This window comes from Aspergillus tanneri (genome assembly GCF_003426965.1).
Source record: "Aspergillus tanneri strain NIH1004 chromosome Unknown AapTan_6_pilon_pilon_pilon, whole genome shotgun sequence".
NCBI lineage: Eukaryota > Fungi > Ascomycota > Eurotiomycetes > Eurotiales > Aspergillaceae > Aspergillus > Aspergillus tanneri.
Window position 1 is genome coordinate 440,361 of NW_022984633.1, and position 25,353 is coordinate 465,713.

At 45.2% G+C, this 25,353-nt stretch overlaps 7 protein-coding genes across 7 annotated transcripts; 4 read left to right on the forward strand and 3 right to left on the reverse strand.

Moving 5' to 3' along the window:
* Positions 1 to 603: 603 nt before the first annotated feature.
* Positions 604 to 2,103, reverse strand: ATNIH1004_008204 (uncharacterized protein; the record flags this gene model as incomplete). The annotated part of the gene is made up of 1 exon (XM_033572817.1): positions 604 to 2,103. One exon carries the CDS (start codon positions 2,101 to 2,103, stop codon positions 604 to 606), a length of 1,500 nt encoding a protein of 499 aa, XP_033423369.1.
* A 1,055-nt stretch (positions 2,104 to 3,158) lies between these two features.
* ATNIH1004_008205 (uncharacterized protein) lies at positions 3,159 to 4,679 on the forward strand (the record flags this gene model as incomplete). Its single annotated transcript, XM_033572818.1, has 3 exons — positions 3,159 to 3,334; positions 3,406 to 3,639; positions 3,701 to 4,679. The coding sequence occupies 3 exons, from the start codon at positions 3,159 to 3,161 to the stop codon at positions 4,677 to 4,679; spliced, it is 1,389 nt and encodes a 462-aa protein (XP_033423370.1).
* A 1,882-nt stretch (positions 4,680 to 6,561) lies between these two features.
* ATNIH1004_008206 (WD40 repeat domain-containing protein) lies at positions 6,562 to 7,037 on the reverse strand (the record flags this gene model as incomplete). Its single annotated transcript, XM_033572819.1, has 2 exons — positions 6,562 to 6,893; positions 7,016 to 7,037. The coding sequence occupies 2 exons, from the start codon at positions 7,035 to 7,037 to the stop codon at positions 6,562 to 6,564; spliced, it is 354 nt and encodes a 117-aa protein (XP_033423371.1).
* A 3,085-nt stretch (positions 7,038 to 10,122) lies between these two features.
* On the reverse strand, positions 10,123 to 10,968 carry ATNIH1004_008207 (class I SAM-dependent methyltransferase; the record flags this gene model as incomplete). Its single annotated transcript, XM_033572820.1, has 1 exon — positions 10,123 to 10,968. One exon carries the CDS (start codon positions 10,966 to 10,968, stop codon positions 10,123 to 10,125), a length of 846 nt encoding a protein of 281 aa, XP_033423372.1.
* Positions 10,969 to 11,751: 783 nt separating this feature from the next.
* On the forward strand, positions 11,752 to 12,810 carry ATNIH1004_008208 (uncharacterized protein; the record flags this gene model as incomplete). The annotated part of the gene is made up of 1 exon (XM_033572821.1): positions 11,752 to 12,810. The coding sequence occupies one exon, from the start codon at positions 11,752 to 11,754 to the stop codon at positions 12,808 to 12,810; it is 1,059 nt and encodes a 352-aa protein (XP_033423373.1).
* A 4,042-nt stretch (positions 12,811 to 16,852) lies between these two features.
* ATNIH1004_008209 (lysophosphatidic acid acyltransferase LOA1) lies at positions 16,853 to 17,998 on the forward strand (the record flags this gene model as incomplete). Its single annotated transcript, XM_033572822.1, has 3 exons — positions 16,853 to 16,883; positions 16,948 to 17,185; positions 17,257 to 17,998. 3 exons carry the CDS (start codon positions 16,853 to 16,855, stop codon positions 17,996 to 17,998), a joined length of 1,011 nt encoding a protein of 336 aa, XP_033423374.1.
* Positions 17,999 to 19,637: 1,639 nt separating this feature from the next.
* Positions 19,638 to 22,431, forward strand: ATNIH1004_008210 (lipase family protein; the record flags this gene model as incomplete). The annotated part of the gene is made up of 5 exons (XM_033572823.1): positions 19,638 to 20,326; positions 21,041 to 21,408; positions 21,461 to 21,608; positions 21,658 to 22,287; positions 22,350 to 22,431. 5 exons carry the CDS (start codon positions 19,638 to 19,640, stop codon positions 22,429 to 22,431), a joined length of 1,917 nt encoding a protein of 638 aa, XP_033423375.1.
* Between the last annotated feature and the right edge of the window lie 2,922 nt (positions 22,432 to 25,353).

Here is a 25,353-nt window from a genome sequence, read left to right on the forward strand (position 1 = left end):
CTTTTAACAGAGTTGCCTATAACCAAGTTTAAATGTATTTATGTAAAGAGTAGTTAGACTGCAATGTTTTGTGATGTTTATATTGATTTACTTATTTGACACCTTGTTTCATTTCCCCCCTCCCAATATTGTTCTGTTATTGAGATGTCTACGCGTTGATACCCGTTTCTATGCTATCCAGGAGAATGATGATTCATTAAATACTAATTCTGTCGTTTTCTGCCTTGTTTCTTGAATCCTATTAATATAACCCAATATTTGCAGTATTACAGATGGAAAGGCCTTTGCAGACAGCGTAGCGGAGGCTTGGATGCAACTGTAAAATACATTTCTTCGTGTATTTTGAGAGCATAAACTTCCCTTTGCCAGGGACTGCCCCAGTTCCATCTGTCCATGTCTAGTTCGTAGCGAGCCAGCTGCGTTCTAAGTCAATGATTTCCGAAATCCAAACTCAAGGCGGAAGAATCCATCCTTCGTAGCTTCAAGGTTGTGTGTCTGAACAATATGGTTATCCACATAGTCCATCTCATTCCGGCCTCTAGCTCCCAAAAATGTAGCAGTACTCTATCCCAAAATCCCAATAATCCAAGGAATAAAAGAAATCTACAAACTCGTTCTCCCTCTCGTTTCATAAGGGATTAACAAAGTTAACCCCCCCGCTGCCAAAAATAAAACCCCACTCAGATAAACCGGACCTGTCATCTCCACATTCGCAAACAACGCAAGAATGGGGGCTAGGATTCCTCCAACCCTATTTGCTGCACTGACTAATGCGTTTCCTGTTCCGCGGTCTTTAGTTTCAAATATTTCCGGTGTGTATGCGTAGAGAACGGCATAGAGAAGACTACTGGTAAAGCTATAGGCGCAGTTCCAACCCAGTAGGATTTTTGAGCTAGTAGCGGAAGTTGAAGCAAGTAGGAAGATCCCCGTGGCTGCAGAGGCCAGGGAGAGGGTACCCTTTCTTCCTAGACGGGGAAGTTCAATCATTGCGCCGCCGACGAGACTGCCGGGGATGCCCACGGCTGCGATGATCAGGGAGTTGCGGTAGGTGATGTATGTGGATCCATCGCCGAATTCAATGCCACGGGTTTGTTGCAGGTACGGGAGGAAGGCATTATAGAGGGGAAAGCCAAGGCCAACAAGTCCCCAGATGATAAGCATAAGGCTGACGGACCGAGCGCGACGTGGGGTGCTGAAAAGGGCTTTGACATGTTGGAGGGTGAGGGGTTCAAGATGCATGCGCAGTTGGTCCGAGAAGCTGAGGCCGTGGTGTGTTGGGCGTGGGTGGCCTTCATCGTGGCTTATCAAGTCTTCCAATTGATCTTGGGATAGGTCTGATACTTGGCCGTTGTAGCGGGCGACTTTATGCACAACGGAGACAGCCTCGTTGTTGCGACCCTTGCCCATGAGATACTTAGGAGATTCATAGATGGTGAAGCAGAGGCAGCGGATAAAGCACATAGCAAATGCAAGCCCGCCCATGATAAGAAGGAAATATCGCCAGCCCATATTGTTGGCTTTCGTACATGTTTCGGCCGACGAGCATGTTAAATAGCCTAAGAGCGGCCATGCTACTAAATTTGCTACCAGCTGAGCAAAAGCCCAGTTAATGGATAGAACCGTTAGCAAGTACTGATGCGATCCAGGAAGAAACTCCAGGAAAATAGCTGAATCAACTGGGAGGTTTCCACCAACGCCGATCGACCACAAAGCTGCGAAAACGCCGACTGCAGCAAAACTAGATGACGTCGCCGCAGCGAGGCCGAATACGGCCGTGATGCCAATTGTGAGGTTGAAAGCCCATTTTCGCCCGAAGAAATCGCAGGTAAACCCCCAGAACAACGCGCCGACGAGCAGCCCAATATTTTGAGCAAGGGTGAGTATCGGTGGCTGTGAAACATTAAATTCGTAAGTCACAGGGACGAGGATGAGAGACGTAATAATCGGCCATAGGTTGTCGCTTGCCCATCCAAATCCAATCACCACGAATAGCTGCCACTGATACCGGCCCATTCCAATTTCTTGGATGGCGCGGTTCAGCACGTCCACGTTGGCCCTGTAAGTGGATGGTAAGGGGGCGCCATTTTGAGATAGAGTACGCATTGGATCGCGGTCGGTGGGTTCGTCACTTTGGTGTCTCGGCCACGAGGACAAATATACAGAGTATCTGTATATTTTATCGTTGGAATGAAATTTGAGCTGAAAGTTGTCCAGAAGAAGCCAGTGTTCAAAACGAGTGATTAGGTAATGTCAAATGCGGGGAAAGAGTCTGCATCCGGATGATCCACATTTATACTCAGTACGCAGAGACTCGTCAGCCTCAGACGACACCAATGATCTTATAATATAGGGGACTGGCAATTAAACAATCATAAAATATGTGTTCCAAAATACTCCAGAATTGAAAATACCCAGCTCCTTGTTCCCAATTACTCCGTACTGACCAGCGGTAATCCACGGTTTTTACAGCCCGAAAGCCACAAAGTGGATCCGATTTCGGGCTGATTATCAGCTGAAAACGATCGTCGTCCCCCGCAGCTGAAGTAATATCGATTGTGGGAATAAATTTTACGCGCCACTTATTGGAAAAGTCTCCGTCACTGGTGAAGAGTACCTGTATATTGATTTTTCAGATTGCCCAGTGAATTTAACCTAGTCGACACAGGCAGGAGAACGTTGATTTGTACCACAATACATATGCAGAGATGAAACATCATTGTGGCATTCCAGTCAACCCAGTGATTGGACCAGTGGCAAGACCCAGGACCACATTTCAGCTCTCATTTTTGGCTTGTCAGGATCCACAATGCTTTCTGTCACTGTCTCCGCTTATTAAAGATACAAATGAAAAGAGCGTGCTTGCGCAGATCCCTAGTCTATGACTGGTGTGGCTATGAACAGGCGGTCAGAAAGCTCAAATAGTATCCCAACAAAAAGCAATAGCTTGACTAGTCAAGCATACTAGTATATCTCGTGCAGGAACACCCTTGCTTTTTGTATAGGTATGAATTACAGTATGAAGCATGGGCTCGGAACAGGAAGTGCTATGTTCTACCTAGCACCCACATCTACAAATACACAAGCTAGGTCTGACCTCTTCTGGAGAATTTTACTATCTATGGAGTCATTTGTCTGCCAGCAACCTGTTTCCCTATACCATGGCTGAATATATTTCTCTATCTGATATCCTTGCTGTTGCCAAGGTCCATCCGTTTTACTCAGACAAAAAGTTTCCTCCCACGCGAGAGGACCTTCTTCAAATTCTAGCAGCCTCTAAGGATAATAAAAATGTTATGGATTTGAAATCATTCCCCTTGAAAAGAAAAAATGCACTGTGCGGCGAATCTCTACCCTATTTCTCCCCATTCCCTACCGCAGCTCACTCTTAACGCTTCAATAAATCAGATATCAGGAGATTGCACGACTCACAGTCGACACAGACCCCCGCAATGGCTATCGACGAAGTACATATATCAGCACAACAGGCGGCGGCTCCGGAGGGCCTCCTATGGTATTTGCCACGGACTCGGAGGAAAATCGCCGACAACGGGCCACGATCGGATCGCTGATGCGGAATTGTGGAGTGATTGAGCCTGGGGACTGGGTGCTGACCATGCATGTTTCGGGCAATTTTTACCGGTATGTCTATATCATGAAAGTGTTCTATAGCACGGCCAATAACAATGCATACTGAGGCTAGAGCACTGGACCTAATGACTGAGCTTTTCGAACAAGCCGGGGCCTCAGTCCTATGTGCTGGGCCGGAAATGTCACATCAAGATGTCGTGGACGCGATTAGTTATTATCAGGTTAATATCGTGACCGGTGATGCTGGTCAATTAGTCCAACTTGCAAAGTACGCCACAACACTTACCGAAACTCAAAGGAACTCGATACATTTGACAAAAGTCCTCTATACATCGGAACCAATGACACCCGCGCAACGGAGATTCGTCATGTCTGTCTTTGGCGATATTGACATCTGCTCCGTCATTGGTAGTGCGGAAGCAGGACCATGGGCGATTTCTAGCTCGTCGTTAATGGGACACACTGCTGAAAACCACGCTGATTTTATTTTTGACATCCGGACGATATTACTAGAAGTTCTTCCTTTATCTATAGAAGGTACAAGCGAGGATCAAATAGAGTGCCTCCCCGATGGCGAGAAAGGGCTCCTCGTGCAAACATCATTAGAGAGACTGCGTAACCCGCTAGTACGCTATGTGTGTGGTGATGTAGCCTCCCTTCATCCATTGCCACAGGCTGTTCAGACAAGGTTGAAAGAGGATGCACACCATTACAGAGTGGTCCGTATCTATGGACGTGACCGACAGATTAGCTTCGATTGGTACGGCGAGTATTTTGAGTTCCAGAACGTCCAGGCTCTTATGCGAACGGAAACATGGGGAATCTTACAATGGCAGGTTATACTTCGGAATAAAACGGATGACGGATTGGAAGTACTGTTAGAGATTCGGCTTCTGCGGGCAATGCAGAATGATGCAGAGAACATTAGCGAGAATGATCTCGTCAGGAAGATCAGACACTTTTTTAATGTGTTTGATTTCAATGAGGACCTTTTCCATTTGAAATTCCTGGAAGACTTTGATGGGTTTGAACGAAGTACAACCGGCAGGAAGGTTTTGAATTTTGTGGACTTGACTGGTTATAGTAATTGACATTGTGTTTTAAGACTCTAGTTTTTGTTAGCCAGTTCAGTGTTTATCTCCATATTCTGTCATTGCTTTTGTCTAAAATGCATAAGTTAATTACAGCTACGAGGAAACGACATCGAGAAATGTTAAACAACTCTTCCTAAGCTTAAAGTTTAGGATAAATAATGGACCCTGGAACAGACACCATTTTCTAAATAAAATATAAGGTTCCTTCCAGCTTTCTTATATGGTTCTTAGTATTTCAATTCCCATTTGTTTTGTCCTCAAAATGTTCATCCATGTGTGGCTATTCCACTGGCCACTTAAGAAGTCAGAAAAAGCCTCGCATTTATGACAATAAGCACCTTCCAATTCTAACTAGTAATAGATACACAGTCTCTCAAACAAAATACGATGTAATCTGCATATCCTAGTAGCCATGTGATTGGATTACTCTATTTACGCACCCTCTAGGGAGCTTGCGCGGAGTACGAGATAGGAAAAGATTATGTCAAAGCTAGTGAACTTTATAAGTTAGTAAAGTTTTTAATTACATAGTAATCAGAACTCAATCATACCCATCGATGAAACCTGTAGCAAGGTCCGATTCCTGCCTCACAATAGATAGTTGCAGGATAAGAGATCACGTCCACAATCTGGTCAGATAGTATAACAATATCAAATAGCCCTACTGAGAGTTTGTAATAGCCGGTGCTGAAACTTCCTATTATGGCTCACTATATTGGTATTATTAAACGCCTGGACAGTTTAGTTGGTCGAAGGGTTTGTCTTGACAGCCGGAAAACGTACCCTTGCGCTATAGTTACATCCTACTATTGAATCACCGCTAGTTTCTTAGACGTCTTATTCTAGTCAGACCTATGCATACTTATTAGAATAAGAGTACGACTGGCAGCTACTATATTCAGGATGCAGTAGCAGATACTGCTGTATGCTAGCATATTGTTAGAATTATATGTATTCTTTGTTGATTACTGCGTGTTTATCCGTCTTCAGGATCAGCCATATCACTTAATAATTTCACATGATGTCCCAATATGGACTAGCTTTACTCTGACGCATTTACAGACCCACCCGAAATTGCCTTCCATGTTGAAATTTCTAGGGGAAGAAGGTATGTTGTGAGGTGCTAGGATTGCGGTGACTGGATAGTATATTGCGCTATCGTGCGATCTAGTATCGCATGGTGAGTTATATCCTTTTTTCTATCTTCGAGAGTGAACGTAGTCTAACGCTTCCTTATGTCTACGTGTTCCTTAGCCCCTGAGTGTGATCTATCTACTATCGTCGGATCACTGCAGGACTAGGATGTCCGCCAAATGCCTTAGGCATCCAGATTCTCAACATTCCATACAATATCCTGTAACTATAGAAAGAGTTGCTTTCAAAACCTGACGGCCAAAACACGCTAGTCATGGTACGTCAGTGCTGTATTTAAAGGCATGTTTTTCGGTCCAACCGTTTCATACGAAACGAGCACGTACCTTGGTAAGCTGTACGCTTTAGTCTGGCCACCGAGCATCACGTAAGTATGATCACCTTGCCGAAACACCTGACCTATATGCGTAAATCTGCCACTGATTCTAATGGTACAGTAGATTACAACAATATAGCTTCTCCATTTCTCCCAGGCACTCCTTTGAAATTGACAAGGAATTATAGTGGAGGAGGGAATGAAATTCCTACTGACGCGTATTAGGCACAAAATTCGATGATAGTAACTCGTCCCAATGCATGTCGCAAGGCAAGAGTATTGTCATTGGCTGCGGAACAGCTGCGCCGATACTCGGGGAAGCCATAGCACCTTTTCGTGTCGAACTGTCACCCACTGATCTTCTAGTAAAACATGCTTGTCTCCGGTCTAGTTGGATAGGGGGGAAGGCTGCTACGGAAAGGTTCGGATCTTGACGTATCCTAGATTAGAGTTGAGATATGAACAATCAGCAGAAAATTTCATGTTGGAGAGTACTCCCTTGACCTCTGAGATCTGCTGTAGAGCGCCTGTGGCCACATCCCAGATTCGGACTGTCTGATCAACAGAGCCAGACACCAACAATTGGCTATCGGCCGAGAAGACCACCGAGTTTACAATGCCTGAATGGCCGTCAAGAGTCTGCTGCAGAGCGCCCGTAGGGTCCCAGAGCCGGACAGTCTCATCCCTAGAGGCAGATGCCAATAGCCGGCCACCGGGTGAGAAGACCACTGGGCGAACGGCGTCTAAATGTCCCTCGAGACCCTGTAACATCTGACAACACACGTACCGAATCTGGGAGTTTGGATTTGAATTGCTTCTGACCTTATTTTTTTAGTTTTATTTTCTTTTCAGATACCCTGCTGACCTTTATAAAGCGAGCGCGTCATGTTTAGCTGGCTGAAAATAATTATTGATGAGATCTATTCAAGACACCGGAGCGGGACGCCGTTGAATACTGCAGTTGAAGAGGTAGAGCTCGTACGAAAAAAGAGGAAGGCTCTCACTGTACAGGCTCTACCAGCTTCCGCGAAAGGGAAAGGGAGCAGCAGCGGAATAGGTCAAATTAAAATAATATGGCATCTCTATTCAATAATACATATTCTCTGTACGGTTCAAAATATCTCCCAAGATCTCATGGACTGCGGCCTGGCCCTGGTAGAATTGCGATTATAAGGGTGTCAGATGACCGGGTGGGCCCAGATAACCGAGTTATCTTGGGGGGCAGGACGAGATATCGCGAGATGTCGTGCCCTTTGATACCTCGTGATACTTAATCGCGTACTAATTAGGAAACCTCCTTCCTGTGGGTCTGGATAGTATAATTTGTTAGATGGACCCATTCGCTGGGTTCAGGAGATTTCTCGCCTCGCGAAGGGGTGTCAAGAAATACATCACTGACTCATCGTCGCCGTTTAACTAGAGTGTCCTGAACATATTCCTCCATTCTCTTATGTGCCATTGGGCTTTATCAATATTCCCTTTGTAGCACGGAGTAAGCCAGCTTGAAAGCCGTGGGCATTGCTCCAGACATTCCGCCAAAACTGTTCTCGAATCGCCGGTGTTTGCGTCGCCCGACCATCAGGTACAGCATTGTCAAGAAATATTAGGGGGACAAGTCTCTCCCTACCAGCGGAAGTCAAGAACCTTGGTATGGAAACTAACTGTTCCCACCAAGTTAGCGAAAAATTTTCATTAGATGATGTTAGTCGACTCCTACTAACAGATCATGCTCAACTTGATCATTCTATCTCTTGAAGACCTAGCTTTCCAAGTCTCCGAGTGTCAATCAGAAAATTCCTTTCTACCCCTGTAGTTTGCTGCTAGGCCAAATGCATCAGCCCACTGGGCTCGAGATAAGTCCTGGGCGTAGTTGTCAGGTATCCGCTGCTCAACAGCTACTGTTTAATGCCATTGTCCCACTTACCAATTTGTTCATCTCATCTCTCTTACGTATCCTTTCTCTTATTTAATTAAACGACTTAGACAGAGACCAAGTCGACGTCGAATGTGGGATGCTGAGAACCTTGACTACGGAGGTAGATACTTGCAACTTCGCAATAGTTCTTTCTTTCCCTAATCACTGTCCGGTATAAGAAGAATTGAATGAGATGGTGTGCCATAACAGATAACAGATATGAATTGATGAAGGCTAGGACGGTGAATACTTACGGGAGGGGAGTATGACAAGGGGCTCACCTGACAGGCCATTTTCGAGTACAACCTTATTAGGCAGGTACTTTGCGCTATCCCGCCGACTCCTTCTCTATGTGCAGCCATAGAACGCAGCGCTAGTTTCATGCTTGCAATCCAGCAAGTATTGTCTTTCGTTGGCCATCATCCATTCATCTTCACCATCCCTTGCCAGAATAAGTAAGCCTCTGTTTCATTGTATCGAATAAGGACAGTTGGCCGAGAGCGTCAAAAACTCAGGATTGGGTGTCAAGGGCTGAACCCATAGAACCTATACGATAGGTTATGTACAAAGAGGAATCGTTGAAGAAGGGAAAAGGGAAAAAGGAATAATGAGCGGTAAACAAACAAGGCTAGGAGTCACGTGACGTGAATCGAGGGCCAATGGGCCAAAGGTGCCAACAGGGACAGTAGGGACAGTAGGGACAGTAGGGACAGTAGGGACAATAGGGACAATAGGGACAACGGGGACAATAGGGACAACAGGGATAATAGGGACATTGGCCCGAGAGGTCAAACGGGCTCTAGCCCTTTAAATTGGGTACACATACCGTCTAGCAGCCCCATCAATAGCTGGATCTAGAGCACCCACCATCGCATATCTCCACGCTCTAATGCGCAGCAGGACTCCATCTAACTGCGCCAAGTATTACGTGGTACAGGAGGGAGACGGATGCTCTGCTATTGCGCATAACTTCGGCATTTGTACCTTATACAAATGGAAACCTAGTGATGGGGGCTGACTGTGGGAGTGCCTTTAGCCTGAGTATAGCGTGCGTGTTACTGGAGGGCCTTGAGGATATATCAGGGTTTTTTTTCATTTTTATTTTTATATATTTTTTTTAATCTCTGATGAGGGATCCGTTCAATTGGCAATACATAAGTTCTTTTTTTGGACACTGATTGGTGGAGGTCTGCACGTGCCCACCTGAACCCTACGTAGCTTTCATCCTTCACAGAGGTGAGGAGCAACTTTATAAAACAGATTAATAATTATATAACCACATAATATCTTCGCTATGCTAGTTTAAGGTAGGGACAGGAAGATACCGCAGGGTAGATGGTGCTGTGTGCATCAGCGTGTTGCTATAGCGTCTTGGTGGGATTATATATTAAAATAATTCGTACAATTATAGTCTGGAGATAAAACCGACTTAAAATAGATTTCGTAATACTATATACCCTACGTATTGATACACCAGGACCATTTTCTATCAGTAAGCTATGGGGTGCTAAGGTAGATACGGTTTAATATACGAGTGCCGCATATGGTGGGTAGCATAATGCTTGGGCGGTTTAAGGACCAGTAGTATTTTTGTCGAGCGTAGGGCTCTGGGCAATTTATTCTTCAATGAATGGGATGTGTGGGAGCTTGTTAAGGATTAAAAATAGTGCAGATATTAAGATGACGGTGGTGATTGCCTTGAATGGAGATTCCGGTGCGCTTCGTATTTGGTAGTAGGTGGTACATACTTCACTTTCTAGTTAGGAATGTAATTAGTGGATTCCAGATAGAGAATAATTGAAGCGTGGGATTTACTTCAAACCATGTGCAAACTTCTTGCCTATTTGTGGCACTGCACTCTTGGGTCAATATGCAATAAATAAACTATTTTGGGTGCTGTAATAGTCATATTCTACGTAGCTCGTCAAACATTGCATTGGCTAGTATACCAATCATGTACTACAAATTCTATGCATCAGCGAGCATTAACCGACCCCAGAGGCCTTAGCGCAGGGGTCGGTTATATACAAGCAACATTCTCCATTCAAAGCATCCATCTAATTCCAAACCTCAGCAGCAATCAACAAAAAATACGGACGATGTCTCTCATCCTTCCATTCCGGATGTCTTTCCACATCTTCCCTTGACGGCACCCAGTCCTTCAAACCCGTCAACACAAACCCATTCTCGAGCAACAGTGAGACGTAAGTCTCCACGGTGCGATGATATTTCCTAACTCCTTCCGTCCCAAGCCAGCTCGTTGTGCGTAGCCCTTCCTCGCTGTAATTATTCAACGGCCAGAACTTCCTCCCCACGCCTTGATCATCCTGAACGACCTTCCAATCCCCGGCTGGGACAACTGGCGCTGTGCAGACAGGATGTTCAACTGAGAAGACTAGTTTTCCTCTCCTCTTCGTATGGTCCTTGTCCGAAGAGGATGGTTTGATCAGACACGCTCGAATTTCGCGGAACAAGCGACCCAGATCCTCAATATAGTGGAACGTCAAAGAGCTATAGACAAGGCCATAAGAGTCTTTTTCCTGGCTGTCAAAGGTGATTGTCTCAAGGTCTCCAATTTCATAACGTATAGTCTCTGGCTGAGCGTGTTCTGATTTATCCCCTTGCTGGTCAAATTCCGTTGCGCGATCGATCATGCGCTCGGATACATCGATCGCCCTGATGTACGATGCGCGGCTTTCTCGAGCCCATCGCGCAAACCAGCCATACCCGCATCCTAGATCGAGGACCCGTTGGTTCTGGATGTTGGAGGACGATCCGGTGATCCACTGTTGCAGGGTGGGCCATTCGGGTGCCTCGTCAAGTCCGTGCGCTGAGCGCGGAAGGGTGCTGTATGCACTGAAGAAAGTAGGGTTGTCATAGATATTTTGTGTTGGTTGAGCCATTTTGTAGATAGATGGAATAAATTGAATGACTGCTAGCTGATAGATGAGCAGATAGTTAAAGGAGGTTCTTTATGTAAGTTGGGGTTTATAGAGTACAAACTTTTCAGGCTATTCCGCATCAGGTTCCCGACAATGCATCCAGTCGCTGATGTCATCAATTTTATACATGTAAATATTCACCCACGCGAAGTGTAAGTTTATTACATGTACTGAGATCTATTATAAGGCAGATGATCCGATTTTCTCATACAAGCGTGTCACTTATCTTTCTATTAGATTTATAAGTTTATTATTACTCAATAGACTATCATGAGACTTGCCAGTGCTACATTTGTTGTTGCTTGCTACAGTATATTATTTCTTAATTAACAAGACTAACTACCTAATAGCTCCAACATAATGACAGGGGAATGTTGTAGTCAAATACTTCACTGTTCCATCCGTGTGATGTATGTCCCAAGTATAAATACCTAATAGTTGTCAAATAATATGGCCGTTGGTGGACCAGAATCATGTGACTGGATCGGGGTAAAACCCCCGTGGAGCACACAACAAAATAATCAATCAAGAATAAACCAAAGAAAGAAATAAATCAAGAAGAGCCCAACCAGCTCAATTCATTCAAATAAGACCTTTTCACCAATCGTACTCTATTTCCTCTTCGGGATTAGCCGTATATCTGACAATTAAGAGTCTCATTCGCTCAAAAACTACCTATACAGCGAACCACGGCTTATACAGCTCAGCTATCCACCGGTCGAAACTTTATTTCCTCCGAACGAAATGTCCACGCAGAATACCGTCCTTTTGAAAACCCAAGAGAATTGGAAGGAATGGAACACGCAGTTTGAAGGTTTAGCCAGAGGCAAGAATTTATGGGGAATTATTACTGGCGATGAACAAGAGATTTTAAAGCCAGCACCACCTACCGATGACACTTTGGCACCACCAGCTGGAAGTACACGATCAACAAATCCTACCTCCCTTGCTGATCGACAATTTGCTTGGACTGTTTACAAAAGCCTTCGTGACGACTATATTCTTCAACAAACTGAACTAAGCAAACTGCGGGAGTGGATGCAGAAGACTATTTCTCCACAAGTGTATGAATATTGCTGCGATCCAGAGGATTCGATGAAGGAATGGTACGCCAAACTAAAGCAACGGGTGGGAATTGATGATGCCACAGTCAAGAAACTTGCCCGCGAAGCGTATAAAAAGGCCATTAAACCTGTCACAAGACCTCGGGATGTACTTACCTGGTTAAACAATTGGGAAGAAGCAATGCACAAGGCCGAAAAAGCTAGAATTGCAGTGGCTGCAACCACAAGTGACTGGATTGAGGATTTCCTGAATGCTGTACGGACTTTAAACCCGGTATGGGCAACCTCATATGAGATTGCTAAGAGTAAGGATATTGAATCAGACAACCTGACATTCAGACTGGTAGCACAAGACTTCCGAAAAGGTTTGGATACCAAATTGATTCAACAGAGCAGCAATATTGCCAAAGGGTCATTTGGTCCAACCTTTGATGCTGAAGAAGCTAAGACTGAAGGCACGGAATTGAATCACGCACCAAAAGGTCAAAGCTATACCCAGAAGCGCAAGCAAAAGCCTAATAATCTCGAGAGCTGCAATATAGCCAAGAAGACAAAGGTAGCTTGCAAAGCATGTGGGCAAATGCATGAATGGAAGGCCTGTTTCTATCTTTCCTCAAGAGGCCCTAAAGGATTTAAGGAACGTGCTGTAATTAGGAGATTTATTAATCATCTGCTTCAAACAGACAAGGAATTTGCCAAAGAGGTTGAAGAGTGGAAGAGCTTGAGGAATCAAGATTGACTACTTGAACGACAGATTGGAAGAATTCCAGCTTCATTTGCGACATTACCGGATACCTATCCATTAAAGAATTCAGCTATTCTTGACTCCGGATCCACTATCCATATCTTTAATGAGAATCACTCGATTCAACGACTTTCAAACCGCACAACCAGGTGACTTTATATGGGCTCGTGAGATTCAAAGGTGGAGATCCATGGATATGGCAATGTGATATCAGGTTAGATTAGGTGGAAAGAAGTCAATACTGCACCTCCAAGATGTTGCTTTCTGTCCCAAGATGGCTTGCAATTTAGTGTCTCTACGCCAGTTGCATAAGGCCGGAATATGGTGGGATAATCGACCAGAGCAAAACATCCTCCGACATCAAGATAATCGACCGATTGCGCAGATTGAAGACCAGTTCGACCAGTTTGTGATTGAATACCTTCCCATGAATATAACAAGAGGAAGTCTTTTAATCGCCGAAACCGCTTTCAATCATCGTTCCATTCTACACCAAGATCTGCACGGGCAGATGCATACCAATGGCACCTTCGACTTGGACATCCTGGACCTCTTACCTTGGAGCATCTAGTCAATTCAACTAAAGGAGCAAGGATTAGAGGTGGACCGACAACAGTGGAATGCGACGCCTGCGGGATTGCAAAGCTAAAGCGTCAGGTTAGCAGAATTCCATCGGATTTTATAGAGGGACCGGGTCAACGCCGTAGCCATTGATTTCCATGACTTCGAAGCTGGCTATGGTGGTTGGAAAAGCTTGATGCTAGCAACTGATCGGTGGTCAGGTTTTATCTGGGATTACTACCTAGAGGACCGAACGGCTGACTCAATTATCCACGCTTTGAGGCATTTACTTGGAACACTTGGGCGAATGGATATAAAGGTTCAGGTTATTGAATGTGACAATGAAACTGTGGGCCAAAAGCCTCGCATTGCAGCCTTTCTGCAGTCAGATCCTTATTTTATAAAGATTGAGCCCTCCGCACCTTATACAAGTGCTCAAAACGGTGGTGCAGAGCGCTCAGGGGGGTGTAATAAAGGATAAGGCTCGAGCAATGCGGGAATATGCTAGATTACCTGCATTTCTATGGCTCGGAGATTGTACGTGCATCAGTCTATCTTTCCAATCGAACACCTCAGTACCAAACCAATTGGAAAACGCCTTTCGATCGATTCCATACCTACGTTGCGCACCAAGACGGCATGGTAATCCATGACAGAAAGCCTCAGCAAGCGCATCTAAAAGTATATGGATGCAAAGCCTTCGCCATGACCACAGAAGCACTGAAGAAGTCAAACCGGAAACAGAGATTCAATCCAAGAGCGCATATTGGATATCTAGTTGGATATGATTCCACTAATATCTACCGAATCTGGATTCCACGCCTAAACCGAGTCATCCGTACAAGAGATGTGATATTCAATGAAGACGAGCAGTTCTCTGGGGATCTGTCCGAACTAGCAATCATGCAGGATACAATTCCGGCAGATATCCATCCAAGATTTCAACCAGATGATCAAGAATATTGAGGTTCCCGAAGAGTCTATGTCGCCACCAAAGCCAACAAGAAGAGCAAGTAGTTGGATATTTTGATTCTTTAGACTTTCTGGTGGATATACAATCAGCTATGGATTTGGCGGAAGAAATAGGTCAGAAAGATGCTGAAGACCTAGTCTATCCAACACCACCGGAGACGCCAGAATATCTACAACCAGCTTCGCTATTAGCTATTGGTTCCCCAGCTAGATCTAATCAAGAATCATCGCACTTAGCTGCATGGAAAGCATCGTTTTTTGGCTGCACCATTAATTCAACCGAAACGACCCGGAGAGAGAACAACCAAGGCACAATCAGAACGATTACTTCGACAACCTGAATAGGATTTGCACCACAGAGATTTGCCACCTAAGCCAGTCCACCACAGAGATCTTATTAATCATCCACTTGGCGAACAGTTCAAGCAGGCTGAAAAAGATCATCTTAAGGGACATGAGGATATGTGTACATGGCAAGAAATAAGCCGGCATAATCCTAAATGCAAAGGCAGGCAAATCCTGGATTGCAAATGGGTGTACGCGTACAAGTTTGACCAGAAAGGAAGACTGCAAAAGTGCAAGGCCCGTCTGGTTGTACGCGGCGACCAACAAGAAAGGAAAACAGAAGATCTTTATGCTTCAACACTGGCGTATACAATCATTCCGAATCCTAATGGCTACAGCTGCAAGATTTGACTTGGAATTGGTGCAATATGACATTACCAATGCCTTTGTCTATGCAGATATCGATGAGGATGTCTTTATGCAGATGCCACCAGGATACCAAAAGCCAGGTATAATCCTGAAGCTTAAAAGGGCCCTGTTTGGACTGAGGCAATCACCATTGCTATGGCAAAAGCACTTCAAGAAATCCCTTCAAGACCTAGGATTTAATCCTATTCCTCATGAACCATGTTGCATGATTAAAAATGGTATTCTAGTATTCTTCTATGTTGACGACATAATCTTTGCATACCAAAAGTGGCTGCAAGAATCAAGAGATACTGGACCAAATTGTTAATCAGCTCCAAAACCAGTACAAGATGACTGGCGGAGATAAACTGCAGTGGTTTCTTGGTATAGAGATAATCCGGGATCGGGAGAAAAGAATTATATGGCTAAGTCAATCCTCTTATATAGAGAAGATTGCTAACCTAGCGGATTCAAGAACCTCAGATACTGTCCCAATAACCAGAGATGAGCTTATTATCTACACCGGACAAGCCACACGCCAAAGTATTCAGAGATATCAGAAGAAGAACGGTTCCTTAATGTACACAGCAGTCACCACACGACCAGACATAGCCTTTGCAGTGTCCAAATTATCCCGCTTTCTTACCAATCCAAGCGACGAACACCATGCTGCGGCTGACCGCGTCCTTTTATACCTTAAACGAACGAAAGACCTAGCGCTGCAACTGGGGGGTGGAGATGACTTCATCCTGTACAGCGATGCTTCGTTTGCGGATAACAAGGAGGATCGAAAGAGTTCGCAAGGATATATAATGCAGTTGTTTGGAGGAGTAGTAGGATGGAGGGCCAACAAGCAGGCAACGGTGACTACTTCTACCACTGAGGCAGAGCTTCTAGCGTTGTCCCACGCAGCTGGAGAAGGAATATTCATCAGCAGACTGCTTAAAGAGCTTGGAGTTCAACTGGATAAGAGAAAGAAGGACCAACGGATTCAAATCTTCTGTGACAATCTCCAAACAATCCGGCTTGTGCATAAAGATATAAACCGACTTCAGACAAGGCTTCGACACGTGGATATCCATAATCATTGGCTCAGGCAGGAAGCTCTGGAAGGAAGAATCCAAGTCAGCTACACACCAACAGACAAGATGCTGGCAGATGGACTCACTAAAAGCACTGCCACGGCAGAAATTCGAGCCGTTTGTGGATCAGCTAGGACTTCGGGACATCTCTGGAGTCAAAAGGATTGATGGAAACACTGAACGGATATGACTGAATGTCAGATTCGACCCGGAATAGCTTCAAGGTTGCTGAAATTGGAAGGAAAGGTTCGAATCTGAGGGGGTGTGTCAAATAATATGGCCGTTGGTGGACCAGAATCATGTGACTGGATCGGGGTAAAACCCCCGTGGAGCACACAACAAAATAATCAATCAAGAATAACCAAGAAGAATAATCAAGAAGAGCCCAACCAGCTCAATTCATTCAAATAAGACCTTTTCACCAATCGTACTCTATTTCCTCTTCGGGATTAGCCGTATATCTGACAATAGTATATAAGACACACATACACTATCCCAAATACAGCTAGCGTAAGGTGTCAATCAGTTGCCGCATGTGAAAGTTGGAACTCGCACTTTTTGTTCGTCACAATGATTCCGTGATAAGCAGACCTATTTATGCCCAATCCGCGTGAACGTCTGACGGATTCGGATCACTCATCGTGCTTATCTATAGACTCTTCAGTTACTCAGTCTTCAGGCAATGACACTACTAGTTCAGTGATCTACACCATTACCGTCGTGAAAACATGGAGAGGTTCACCCAGTTTCGGGATCGAGGTTGGTCTGCGTACGATTCACTAATATCCACTAGCTCAGACTAACCAGGTTCCTGCTTCTGTAGGGTCAGGTATCGCTCCTTTCCTCCCTGTTCCGTCACAACCACTCGGGTTTCAGCTCCCTCTACGCGTCGTCCTCTTCCTCTTGCGTCTGCCGCTTTTCGTCTTCGTGTGCGTCAGCTACTTCCTCGTCCTACAATGGCTTCCGATCGGTTCGCTTGGCAAGAAAGCTTCTCTGTGGTGCATCCTCGGAGTCCCCAGTATATGGTGGATTGATCTTCAAGTGGACGGTGTGAGAAAGGGGTATGCTACGTCTTGATCCCGCGATGTGAAAGCAACATTTTCCTAAACCTAGCGGTGTTGAAACAATCTAGGTCCCTATCGAAGCAACACCAGGCTCGTATCCCCGGTCCCGGGTCCGTCATTGCTTCTTCATTCACCTCCCCAATCGATGCTGTATATCTGGCTGCTATTTTCGACCCTATCTTCACCGCCTCGTATCCCAACTCCCGCCAGGTGGAGCACATCTCTCTCCTCCAGGCCATTTTGCGCACATTCGCCCCACCCCGCACGACGCCGTCTCTAGGCACGCGTCTGGTTGACATTGCAACCCTCGTGGAGAGATACCCTAGTCGGCCTATTGTCACGTTTCCCGAGTGCACTACCACCAATGGCCGGGGCATTCTACCTATAAGTCAAGCGCTGCTAAGCGCTTCCCCGACAACTAAGATTTTCCCCGTGAGTCTGCGTTATACACCGGTAGACGTAGTGACTCCTCTCCCGGGCTGCTATTTGAGCTTTCTCTGGACTCTGCTGAGCAAGCCTACTCACTGTATTCGAGTCCGTATTGCGGAGGGTGTGAATAGGAGCAGTATTGGTTCTGATGCGTCGTCTACGTCTACCAGCAAGTTCACCTATGACACCAATTACTTGGATACTTTGGATAAGAGCACCGATGGCTCTGAAGAGTTAGGGGTGTCTCCGGGCGAGAAAGACCTTCTAGATCATGTGGGAGACTCGTTGGCTCGGCTAGGGAGGGTCAAGCGAGTAGGTCTAGGAGTACAGGAGAAGAAGGATTTTGTTCGCATGTGGACGAGAACACGACGGATATGGTAACATGCGTGTGTATGAATACTTCTTGTTTGCTTAGATATGATATCTCAGTGCTATTACTGCTTGGCAGTTTTGGATATGTTATCTTTCCCACTGTGTAGGAGGAGAAAGTGTGGCTTGAGACGCTTCTTGAGTCTGTCTGAACTAAATAACATATACTACAATAAACAGGAGAGTAGTGTTCCGGGAGCACCTTTCGGAATTGAGTAACGAATGACTATAACGCCCTTTCAGGCTCCTCGGCCCCCTCTTCCCCCCTTCTCCATCATTGTCATGTACAAATTGAGAAATCTCTCCAAAGTAATATGGGTCTGGATTATGTTAAAATTCTTCACAAATAGTGGGGGTCACGAAAAAAACATGCATATTTCCAATATATATACCTCTTCGCGATCATTAATATCATGATCCCTTACAGTTATATTGCCAGCTCCGCCAGGAAACAGAGTCAGGCTGCAGTTCGCCATACTCATAGAACAGAGGAACCCTGTCTCCAATGGCGGAAATTCCATACATGGTCTCTACGTTACTCCAGCTACGGTCCTGGCGCATATATAATAGGAGTTGACTCTGAACGGGGCCCCAATCATACTGGTTGTGCTAACTATCCTGAGCATTATTTGGGAACCGCTTGGCCTCGACAATAATGATCCTGTGTGACACAGCAAAGGCACTTGTACGATAGGGGAAAGCCTGCTCTTTGTCAGTATGGTTTTTCGGTGTTGATACTGGATTGGGCTATCTAACGGTCTTGTGCAGTTTCTTTCATGGCCTTTTCGAGTCCCCCCCCACAGTAGTGGGAGTATATACTCCTATTGTCGTCAAAATCACGTACCATTTGGGCTCAAGGTCCTGCAGCAAGTTCATCGTAGAAAATGTGGCGTTTATGCTCGGTGTTGGGATTGGTCCATGATGTTCACAATCTTAGACATAAGTTTGGTATTTGGACAGTGTACTTTGCGAATTTAGACGGTATGGTTGTGAATTTGGAGTAGCATATTTTCTCTTCGAAAAATTGCTAGTCGATGGTTCTGGAAAGCATCAGACGGATTAGCTGGCCTAAGGCTTCCTAAAAATGCGCCGTGACGTCGATTGTTGACATATGCAAGTGTGTCGACATGTCAGAAAAATGCCCCTAATAATGTCCTCAGTATCCTTTTAAGCCAGAGGAATTTTATTGGCACGACAAGATATAACGGGCCCCAGTTACCCGTATAAGTTAAGCTTGGACCATGTAGAGGATCCTCAGCAGATTCAAGATGCAGATTGGAGAGGGTTTCGGTTGTGTCAGAAAACGTTGTAGAACTCTATCCTTCCACAAGGGCATAGACACTTCATGATGATTCACTTGGACCAACGGTTATAGAATGGTCAAAAAGTTAATTGGTACTATTTTAGTCGAGATAGTTGGTAATAATGACAGGATGTCTAAGTTATGACAGTGACGATGACAATAGGGTAGGCGCCCCTTCTCCCCCCCCAAAAATAAATGACATTCTCTAAAAATTTTACAATCCATCTTCCATCTCCGGTTCTTACTCCTTCACGGCTCTCTACACTAGCCATTCTATACCTCACTTGCTTCACAATCCAATACTCACTCATATCTACATCCTATCTAGCACAGCCATTTATAGTAAACATGCCTCCAAAAGCAACCCTTGCCAAAAAGTTTGATTCTGCCTTCCAACGCCTCGAGGACAAGTACGAACGGAGTGGCAAGTGGCGAAAGGCGCAGAAACTTCGGCGTAAACAGCATAAATGGCGCGGCTATGACCCGTATATTTGGAGACACGTTCAAGCGTACATTGAATGTGATATAAAATTACGCTACGAAATACATGTTGAAGCAGCTTTGCTCGCCAACCATGAAACTCTCTACCACAGACTTAACGAAGACTCATCGATGGCTGATATTCTTGTATCAGAAATGCAGGATCTCCAAAAAAAACTTCAGGAGTTCGCCCGGAACATCTGGAAAATAGAGCGTGAAACCCACACCATACTCAGCTTCTTTCCAGATGGGCCTATAAAGCGTGCTCTGTGTGCCCGTCAGCAGCAAAGTGACTGGCATCTTTCGGAGTGGCTGCGAGCCGATTGTGCGGGCCATGGAGGATGCTGCGGACGTGGATGTGGCTGCTGCACAAGGCCACGGAGTGAGAAACGGCCGAATCATGTTGGGCATTGTACCATGGAGTGTATGTGTTGTGAGAAGGTGAGGGGATTCAAAATTGATATTGAGGACTTGGATGATGTTGAGGTTCCAATGCTGACGAATCTTGATCTGATGGATGATAAGTGGGATTCGTACACGGTGCATTTGGTTAATGCGTATGTCTGGGGGCTTTGAAGTCCGTTCATTATCTTTTTTTTTTCGTTCTTTTTGATTCTGTTCTATCTTTCTTGGTTTCTTGGTCTCTTACTTTATTCTTTCCTCCCCCCCTTTCTTTTTTCTCTTTTCTACTTCTTTTCTATTTCTATTTCTTTTTTTCTTCATTTTTGACTAGCGTTTCATGTCGAGATAATGGAAAAGACCCTTGAATTTGCAGCGGAATGTAATCACTAAGTATACGCATGGTATTTTAAATCCTAGATATAAAGTAGCTTCTCTAGCAGTTTAAACTGTAGAGATGGGCTTTGGATATAGTAGTTGATGGTAAACATTCTTAGCTTCGAAGCTCGGTATAAACAAAGAGTCTATTGGTTGACTCTACCAACTCGATATCGCGTCGTATACCCGAATACGACGACTCAAGATAGAAGACAAAGAGGAGTTTCGACTTCCATTGTATCTTTAGATCAAAGCCTTGTATCACGCCTAGCTAGACGGATAATGAATAGAACCGGTGCGAACATGGAAGCAGTATCTTAATCTACAACTCAATGCAGGCCGCCCATTATAAAGAAGCACATCCAGGCCATTTATTAGATCAAAACCTGCAGAATCAAGCGTACTATGCCTTCAATCATTCACAGTGCTCCATAATGGGATGGTTTGGATATTCCAGACACCAAACGAAAGCTGAGTCTTGACAAAATGAATAGTCGCAGTCACAGTCGCAGTCACAGCATCTGTATTCTCGACACAGAATCTGCAACCACCTACTCTGAACAATCTCGCCATCGCCCGATCAACCCAACTCGGTATCACCATCGGACGTCCCCTTCAACGCGTATATTCCCTCCGTCGTCTACATCAGGGAGATTACGAGCAAAATGGAAGCCGTATTCAAACATATCCGGCGTATTGTCTCAAACGGCGGAAATCGCCAACAACACTATCACAGAATTGGAGTATCAGATGAAAGAGTATACGGCATGTGGGGTGGATACTTTTGACACAATGTTGAGGAAGTTAGATCGCATTATCACATCCGTAGATGAGGGTTTGTTTACGAGTAAATATGATATGGGTAGGTAGGGACCATTTCCGGTATATACAGGTTGACTCATTCTCCTGTACAGTTGCCAAATACCCGATTTACTCTGATTCTACGGCACACAGATCTGCTAAAAATACTCGGCTCTCTCGAACCATGGCCTTGACATTCTTCTCCAAAGTGTACCTCTATACCAACTCGCGGCTGCCTTCTCAATTGCCACCGCTGCAGCTGTTAGTATTCCCCTGGACCGACTGTTTGAATTTGGTCAATAACAGTTAGATACCCCGCTGGATATGCCATCCTACGTCTTGCAGCGCAATACTCGCTTAACGTATACACAAGACAGTCCAAAACAAATGACCCCTCGTACATCAGCGCTGACTGGCGCAATGGTACCAAAGCAATGGTAATCGAATCCCTCGCTATCGACGATATGAACACCATCGTGATTGCCATCCGGGGAACGCAAAGCTTCCGAGACTGGGCCGTGAACATTAAAACCGATCCTACATCTCCGAGCGACTTCCTAGACGACCCCTTCAACCTCTGCCATGCGGGCTTCCTATCCGTCGCAAAGAACATGGTCCATCCCGTCACCGTGCGTCTGCGTCACCTCCTAGCCGAGAACTGCAGGCGTGCAAGCTACTCGATCCTGATTACGGGGCATTCAGCCGGTGGCGCGGTAGCCAGTCTCTTATATTGTCATATGCTCGCGGCAGCAGTGAAGTCGGAACTGACGCTTCTGCGTACTTTCTTTAGCAGCGTCCATTGTATCACGTTCGGGGCTCCCCCGATATCACTTCGGCCTCTGTACTCATCCGAGCAAACGTCAATGTTTTATTCGGTCGTTAATGAGGGGGATCCCGTTGCGAGAGCAGATAAGACGTATGTCTCGTCCTTGTTGAATTTGTACGCCTCTCCTGCTCCTATACATCCCCAGTCTCGTCGGCACGGACGGAAATACTGTACAGCCAAATATACTCTCTGGCGGGCTCCCCCGGCGACTCTCTCCGTGGCTGGAGAGGTGGTTGTCCTTCGGAAGCCGCGGTCTAGAGAGAGATCTATTTATTCAAAGTCTGCGTCGGATCGTGTTGAGGCGTGTATAACGACGGATGCAGTATTAAGGCAGGCAGTGTTTGGAGATCCACTGATGCATATGATGGATTTATATGCACGAAGAGTTTACGGTTTGTAGCAAATCCTATCATAGATTTTAAGAAAGCGATAGGGGGCGAGGGCAGTATTTTAGTATTTGGATGTGGGATACATGAAGATAGCATTATTAGCCAGTTCCGTAGAGATATCTGCTCACCTTTTGGATCGTTCCTTTTTATTCGTTGTTTATAATGGCAAGGATAAACGTTACCAGGCGCCCTTTTAAATCCACTGGAACTTATTGAAAGAAGTCAGTAGCAAAGCCACATTTGCAAAGTTTGCAGGAGGCTCTTAAATACAAAGATCGTTTGCGCTAGAGCTGCAACAAATCAATAGAGCTGCATTTCAGCGGATCACGACAAGGGCAAATGTGTGAAAGCCGGAAGAATAATAACAGCAGATATGTCCAGAGTAAGTCACACTGAAGCATCAGCTCCGGCCCCGCAAGACGAAGGACTGCGAGGGATCCAGACAAAATGGGATAAATTCAAGCTGATCATTCCAGTTGAGGCTAAGATCCTTCCATGTCGAAAGAACACCTCGACGGATCCTGTCAGTAATGACTGAAAATTTTGAGAGAACTAGGCGAAACACTCGAAATTAACAAATTTCCAGCTGCTTCTTGTGTTACGTGCAGGTAAGTGACTTGGACCAGCTAAGATGGATAGTCCAAAATGCTGTCCCAATACATACCGATAGCAGGGGAGAATTCCAAACTTCCCGAAGATTTATCTGCCTTCTGATAGACGAAAAAAATGAAAAACAACGGTCACAAATTTTCCGAGCCCCAAGGATCTTAACAGACCGGCTGATCATTTCTTCATGTCAATATATCGGAAATCGTCTGGCTAAGTAGAGCCCTGGTACCATTTTCTGCCCAGTAGAATTTCGCTGACACTTCAATATGAACTACATAAAATGGGACAAAGGAATTATTGCCTTTTAAGCCTTTCGGATACAATGAGCAAAAGACAAAATTGGCTGGCTGTCGAGATCCATGGCTATATTGACGGAGACTGTTTCATCAGACCGCATTATTTTTTTCTAGTAGTGTCTCCAGTAGTGTGATATGCCTCTCAGCCTCGCGCCTGAGCCCTAACACTCTCTACTCTCCTGATTCAGGATGAGATTTTAAACCGCAGATAAGACCGCGTGTCGGATAAATGGAAGACAGAAGAGCTCTTCCTCCCTCGGATTATACTCTGGCATGGACGTCAGTACAATCTCATAGTCCTTCTCTCCCCGGATACGAGGACATTCTGCGCATCTTGAAGCGACCACCGACGAGGAAGGAGAAGAAAAGCCACTCAGGTACTACAGCGACTAGCGATACCAGATCTTATCATAGATAATATCGACCAGTGTTCTCCTTCCCAAGGCCACAACCGGAGTAGATATGATATTTGTGAATTCTTTCCGAAAGCAGATCATGGATCTATTCTCATTACCGCCTGGCTCCAAATATTGACTGAACTGGGAAGGTCCTTTCCAGTCCAAAGGCTTCCACCTAAGGATGCCATCCAACTCCTGTTACAACGCTACAGACGCAATGGTGTAATAGATAATTCTAACTGTGTCAACTGCTATGTTAACTAGCTAGCATGTGGTTTGACAGCACCCGCATAACCATGTGACTTACGAATGGCTGGGGGCAGGGTATGATAAATCCGATCCGATGCCTTAGCTGGAAGGATTCAAGACAACACTATCATACTGGCCCTGGACAAAGCGTGTTAAGGCTAGCTCAGTGAACGCTATCAGTGTATAGTCTCACACAAGGGCATTTGAAACGAAAAAGCTGATAAAATAGTGAAGGAGGCAACGGGAAGAGCCGCCACCACCGCTGGACAATTTAGGTCATGACTGTCGCAAGTGCATCTAACCCTATGTTTGTGCCTCAGATCAGCTATTAAAGGATTAACAAGACTACAGTATACATACTTTCTCTCGGCCCGTTCCACTGGAACCTCTTATATACTCCAGTAAGGCGGTTAATTCTAAGGATGGTAGGTAAGCGTGCCAACTCCTGTGACCATCCCTACCTTTTTTGCCCATTTTTTCCCCGATCTTTTACCATATTACGCGCTACTCCTCCGACTATTGGGCAGACCGCCTCGCTTCTCGTGGATTGCTAGAGATAGTTATCAACCGAGTGTGCAGGTCTCCTTGAAAAGGGCTGGAGCCCGTTTGACCTCTTGGGCCAATTGACACCATTGACCCTATTGATCCCATTGTCCCATTGTCCCCGGGCTAAGTACACCATCGCTTCCAACACAAGTTTTTGTTTGTTACGGAAACACTATAATCCGCCCGACTTGGCGGTGCGGAGTATCTGAGGATCGATTCAACCCCTGAATCCTTTAGTGAACACCTCAATGAGAATATAGGGAACCGCTTAGTAGGCTCAGTTGGTTGAGATACTGCGATTCCTGGTGTTTCCACTGAATGACATCTACTTCCTAATTAGGCTAGTTGGCCTGTAGTTGATAGAATAGCTCCCTGCGCATCACTTCCCCTGAATTCCACAACATTGTTCAAGTTTAATAAGCATGTCATGTGTTTAGTTCAAATTTGTTTCAGGTTATTTAGCCACAGATTCAAGTACATATCTCAACCCAAAGAGAAATATTCAAAAGCTATTATATAATAATATTGAATTAACCTGCAGGTATCAGCTTTCATAGTAAATTCATCATTAAAGCGCCGGGTTGTGTCTAGTCTTAGTAGTGAATTGCTCGTTCGATGGGATTGAGGACACAGTCATGCCAGCCCACAAAAATTCCATTAAATAAATCTCTTGGAACAACCTCTTCCACCACC